The sequence below is a fragment of the Marmota marmota genome, unplaced genomic scaffold (assembly GCF_001458135.2).
Source record: "Marmota marmota marmota unplaced genomic scaffold, marMar, whole genome shotgun sequence".
Taxonomy (NCBI): domain Eukaryota; kingdom Metazoa; phylum Chordata; class Mammalia; order Rodentia; family Sciuridae; genus Marmota; species Marmota marmota.
The window spans coordinates 4500905-4507109 of NW_026000221.1; the positions used below are offsets into that span (position 1 = coordinate 4500905).

At 44.5% G+C, this 6205-nt stretch overlaps 1 protein-coding gene across 2 annotated transcripts in view; it reads right to left on the reverse strand.

Moving 5' to 3' along the window:
• Positions 1 to 6199, reverse strand: part of Spock1 (SPARC (osteonectin), cwcv and kazal like domains proteoglycan 1) — a 499034-nt gene extending 492835 nt beyond the window's left edge. For both annotated transcript variants that reach the window (XM_048792071.1, XM_048792070.1), the window contains exons 1-2: positions 6128 to 6199; positions 5300 to 5485 (exon numbers count right to left, since the gene is read on the reverse strand). In XM_048792071.1, coding sequence (XP_048648028.1) covers positions 5300 to 5485 — 186 coding nt within the window. In that variant the 5' untranslated portion in view covers positions 6128 to 6199. The remainder of the gene's footprint in view (positions 1 to 5299; positions 5486 to 6127) is intronic.
• Positions 6200 to 6205: the final 6 nt, after the last annotated feature.

The window sequence follows — 6205 nt, forward strand, 5'->3', positions numbered from 1 at the left end:
TCCATCTTTCTGCAGGGATCTATTAAACTTTTCATCCTGAGCACATCTTATATTTTGGTGTCATACTAGATAACATATGGTTAAAAAAAAAAAAGAATACTTGTACGCTTAGGCAAATTATTTAACCTCTTATAGGAAATTTCTTTTGTTTGTAATTATCTCACCTGGGGAGATATGATCAAGCATGATCTTGAATCTGAGGAATTGCCCAAGGAATACATAGTAGAACTTACCATAGGAAAGGTAAAATAAGTCCTTCTGAATATGTCCAATGTGAGATACTAAGTTGGGTTTGAAATGCACTATATTGAGTAAATAAATAAGAAATGATGTGTTATAAAATATTTAATTACTAACATTACTTTGTCTCAAGTAAGATAAGATAGTTGAGGTAATGATTAGGTCCCATTGCTCTAGGGGAATATTATAGGTCCAATTATCCACTTGGAGCCACTTCTTGGTTTTGAAAACAGCCTCATCAGCAGAGAGGAAAGTACTTATCCTCCCAGCAATGCAGTCCAGCTGAAATCCTGTGGGGTTGGGGAGACCCAGGAGAGACAGGGCATTCAGCCTAAGAAGGTCAACTGGGGCAAAAAGCTCTACCACACCTACCAGGCAAGACCTAGCTTTTCTCTGGCAGGGGAAAACTGAAGGTAAGGACAGAAAAGACAAGAATGCTCTTAGGCCTATCCACTTTCAAATTTTCCCTTTATAACAATCTCTGTGAAATAATTATTTCTATCAGTGGTCATCTGGTACAAGGGATTTAAGATAGTGGGTTCATTAAAGTGAGTCAGGATCACAGACTCATTTAAGTCTCCTTGAACCTGTTTAATCAAAATGATTTTCTGCTACTCTCCATTATAAGCTGAGTTTCTGTGGTGACAGATTAATGACTGATCCACTAAGCCATACCACCTCTCTTGTCATCAGCCCCACCAACTGAGCCAGCCCCTGTTCTATCAATAAGCTCCACTTGCCCTTGAAACTCATTATAGCTGAGATGCTAAGATCAAATGAGCAGATCTGATGCTTGCTGCCACCCCAGTTCTGCTACAGAGACCACCGAATTCCACAGGGTATGCACCAGAAGGAAAAAAGAGCGTAGGCTGGTCCTTGCACTCTCATTAGAATTACAAACCCAGGTCACTCTGGAGTAAGATAAATGCCAGCCAAGGCAACACTTCTGAGTCTCTGGGCCTGATAAAGGCAATTATCCTGGAGTTAAATGTCAGGGCTAGTTTCATGTGTGTAAAAGAAAGAAAATGCCATGTTTAGTGTAAGCAACAATATTATTTTAATCAAATCCAAAGCTTATTAGTAGGAGCCGATAAGGGCTGACATGACTTCTGCAATAAGCTGTGTCCACCTGGCTTCCTACTGCACTTTGTCTTAGCCTGAGGTTCTCCACTGATGGCTCTCAGGCTCTAAGCATGGAAGATTTGTAATGTGATGTCAATAGAATTGCACATTCAAATCCACCCAGCCCTTGAGTGGCTGTGGAACCCAGGCTCCTCCACATCCCAGCTCTGAAATTTTAACCAAGAGACTTAAACCTCCCAGCAAATAGGGAATAATAGCACTTCTTTTATAGGATTGTTATGAATAGTAAATTAAATAACATATAGGAAGTACGTTTAACAATGCCTGGCACAATAAGTGTTCCATACATGTTAGCTATTATCTATTTCTGCAATGTTTTACCCTTTCAATTACAACCAGAACATATTTCCTTTATAAGAAAAACCGTACTTTAAAAAAAATGAAAAAGAAATGTACAGCAGCCTAAGAATGGATGAGAGGTTACATAAGAGATTTCATTTATTAATCCCATTCACCTTTGCAACCTAGTGCCTAGCACGTGGTAAGCAAGTATTTGTTGGAACGAATGAATGAAAAATGAACAGAAGGACTTTTCCTTGTGGTAAAGGTCATGAAAGTCAAAGTCATATCAGATTAGTAGTATCTTGATGTCTAAATCTCAAACCACAAAGGAGTTACGCTGTATGACATCTAGAGACAAGAATTTATTACAAGCAATACAAACAGTTGCCTTTTTCATATCCTCCTCCTTTATACTGTATTTGTGCAAAAGTTCAGGCCTCCCTATGACCAAAAACATCCCAATTGCTAGTCTTTGTAAAAGAATAATTACCAAACTAACAGAACACAAATGCATTTAGGAGCAATCATCTGAATGTTGTTATATTTCTCCTGGATCCTTAACTGTAGTCAACAAGCCATGAAGGTTTTACTTCTGAAACAGAGATAGTAGATATTTGTGTGCCTAGAGCACACAAGTGATAAGTAGAGGCTGCTTAGTTGTCTCTGGCTATATCACAGCACACACAGTAGTCAAGGGAGCATGGAATACACATCTCGCCATCATATCCATTTCAATATTGGCCTAGTAAAAACCACCAATGAATGCCATCACCTCTCCAAAAAGAGCTCTTAGCTTTCAGTTTCCCACATTCAAACTTAACTCCTAAGTATCTTTCCCCAAAGTTGAACAAATTAGCAAGCAGTGGGTAATGCAAATAGTTTTCTCACACAATGAGTTTCAAAAATTGACAAGCATCTTAACAGTAATCTTAGGACACAGCCTTTCAAAGTTATCCAAGGCTCTGGAAAAACAACAACAACAAAAACCATAGCAAAGAGGCGGAGGCTTTCTCAACCTAAAGCAAGGCCTGGCTCAGCGAAAAAGATCAGCCTGATTGAGCAACTGCAGCGCTAACTGGGACTATTGTCCGCTGAGTAGCTGATTTCTAGAGAAAGCAACATTTTACTTTCTGATCCCAGAGGACTCAGGCTTTGTGGTTATTCCAAGTAAATGATCCAACTGAAGACACTTGAACTTGCCCTAAAAGAGCATCTGATCTGAATTTTGCAACACTTTCAAGAGGTTAATGGCAGTAAATTGTGTCTGAGCCACTGCTGGTATAAGATGACTCCATGAAGCATATAAAAAGGTTGATGATTGATGATATTTGAGATTGTTTTAGACATTTTTTAGATGTTTTTAATGTTATTCTGGATCGAATCATCATTTTTACAAATCATATACTGCTAAAAATAGTAGTTTAAAACCTAAAACTGGTCCAGAAACAAAATGCAATGTATTTGAACATTAAAAGCGTCTCTTTTCATTGGTAAGCCTCAAATTTTTTTTACAATAGCTAAGGCAGTATTTCTTAAACATAGGGATTACCTTGTATATTTGTTTAAAATATGAATCCTAGCACTCACCCCAGAAATATGGAATCAGAACCTCCAGGAGGGAAAAGCCTGGGTGCTATAATTTAGCAAACACCCCAGGTAGGTCTCATCTTCAATCAGGTTTAGGAAAAAACATTGATCCAAGGATATAAAATGTCAGCACTACCCGTAAGCAAGATTAGAAATGAAGCCCAATTTTTAAAAATATAAAAGTAAAGGAGAATTAAGAATGTCACATTTAAGATACCCTGAGAAAGAAACCTTAAAGAAGCACAAAAGCAGGTAGACTTTTCCACAACCCAAAGATCCCAACAAGCACAACGCACTCCCATCCCACCCCTGCTCTGGGAATCAAGGGACCAGCAAAGGTAGCCCTTCACCTCTACACCTGGCCCAATTTGCCCAGCTCTAGTGGAGTTTAGCATCTGCCCTTTCCAACTATCTAAAACTGGTAAAACAAACCAAAAGCACCAAGCAAAATTATTTCTACCCTGGGTGAGTCAATAAACAAAAGCTTCATGGTTTGGGCATCTTTTTCAGTCATAGGCAAAGATAGTCAGTACAGGGCTCCTCGGATCTGAGCAGAAAAGGGGACCAAGGATGGTTAACAGAGCAAGTCAGAACATGTGGTGGGGTGGGAGAGGACTGCAGGGAGTATATCTGCTACAAAAGTAGGGCCCCAAATAACTGTGGAAGTTCAATGAAAGTGCTCAAAGGTCCCTTTCTAGGAGAAGCAGCCCATCATCAACTATGGGAAAAAGAAAGAATGGGGAATAGAGAGATAATCAAACCCCACTCAAGGCTATGAGTCCATCTGCTGCTCTAAAATGGGACCTGAAGAGGATGCTCTTTAGAAAGCACAAGGAAACAAACATCTGGCATTCATTCAATTCTCTATACCTTCTCCCTGCAAGGGATACTGGAAATGGGACTATGAGGAATCCAGTGGAGATGAGTAAAAGACCTCCACTTATCTCCCACCTTGAAAAACCTATAAACATGCCTATGACAAAATGGGGGGCTATGTGGTATGGTCAAGCTATTTAAAAACACATGCATGCTGCTAAAAATATTAGTTTTACATTAATTTAGCAAAAATATTAATTGAACCTAAAACTGCTCCAGAAACAAAACAATGCATTTGAACATAAAAATCTTCTTTTTGTTGTTAAGTATTGGACATTTTACAATATTTAAGGCATATATAGGAGAGACAAAACCTTCTAATGTTAAGTACCATAAAATATCACACTTCCAAGTCCCCTTGAAGAGCATGGCCCCAGCCACCTGGGGCAGTCTTTGAAGGAGCTGGCAGAGGCTCCCACTACACAGAAGGGATGCCATCTGCTGAAAACTGAACTGGTGCCTCTTGCTCCCACATCTTCTGGGGCACACCTGGAAAGTGGCAGCCAACCCTGGGGCAGAAACAGGTAGCACAGGTGCTTCTGAGTCCAGGAGTGAGTTTCTTCCTTCCCAGGCTTCTCCTTCAGGGATTTGGGCCAATTCCATGGGCCACCTGCTCTCTTTCCCCCTTCCCTAAAGATTCAAAGGGTCAAAACCTCCATGGTCCTTCCCAATATATTATCAGGCCCATTGTCAGGGCAGCCCTCCACCATGACCTCCTCTCATACCATCCATAACTGGTTCCGTAATAAATGATCTGGGCTCATCCCCAAGCCTAACCTCTCCAGTAAAAAATTTTCTAATACACCCCAAAAATGGTCCAAATCACTGCCGCCCCAGGAAGCTTCTCCCTTGGGCTTGGCAAAGTCAGTCATTGCCATCGGGAGAATTCAGAAGCTTAGGGAGTCTGTCTCTCCACAGTTGCTTGGGTTTGTGCTGTATATCAGTGCGATCACCTGCCCCAGTCCTACAAATACATACACCTGAACAACAGGTAACGGGCAAGAGCATCAAGCCTTCAAAGTTCCCTTTAAAGTTCCTCTCAGGCAAGACGCACCCACTGACGCCCTCCTTGGGAGGTCTGCACCTGACAACCTTCCCACCAGGCCCCAGAGCCCTCCTCTCCAAGAGACCCCTCCCCTGCCCCGCAGGATCTAGCAGCAGCCGTACTCACGTCTCGGAAGCGGTTCCAGTATTTGTCCCGGTCATACTGAGAGACGGTGCTCAGCCACTGGTCATTGTCCAGGAAATTGCCGTTATCGAGGCCCGCGCCTCGGGCGAAAGCGTCCAGGTGCCGGCTCTCGACTTGGAGGAAGCACCACGCCGCGGCGGCCGCCGCGAGCACCGCGATCGCTGGCATCTGCGGAGCAGGGGCACGACCGACCCTTGAGCCCCTAGGGCGACCGTGAGCCTCTCGCCGGGGACCCCGCGTCTGAGCGCTTCGGAAACCTGCCCCAGCCGTAGAGGTGGAGACCTCAGCGGGGACCGGGTCGTCCCTAGCACACCTGGGGCGCTTCCGCGGAGCTAGAGACCTTGGGACCTGTCTCACGCATGGGGACTCGGCTACAAATGCAGAGGCTGGGGCACAAATCAGGTGCAGCTAGCAAACTACAGAGGACCCCTCTCACCTGTTCTCTGTGTGCCCCACAGAATACTGCTCTCAGGTCAGGGGAGTGGGTACCCCTCCTCAAAAACCCGGAGCCCGGGATCCGCAAGCCGCACTCGCACAGACGGTGCCCACAGCTTTGAGGCATAGAGAGGGTGAGCAAGGTTTCCAGCAGCAGCGCAGGCTCTGGGCAAAATTGGAAGCGGGGGTGGATGCCCGCAACTGGGGTCTCGAGTCCCTAGCTAAGGGAAAGGAAAGCTTCGCCCGCCCTGCGGTTTCGGATGCAAGAGGGGCGTGCGGAGATACCCCCAGGCCCTGACCCTGCCATCCCTCCGGGTGGGCAAGGAAGGTCCCAACTGCGCCAAGTTGGGGAGCTGGGTTCGGCGGGGCACGTACCTTGGGGGGCCGGCCCGGGTCCCCGCGTCCGAGTTGCTCGAGCTCCTTGGCGCGGTCGCAGAGAAAGCTTATCTCTGG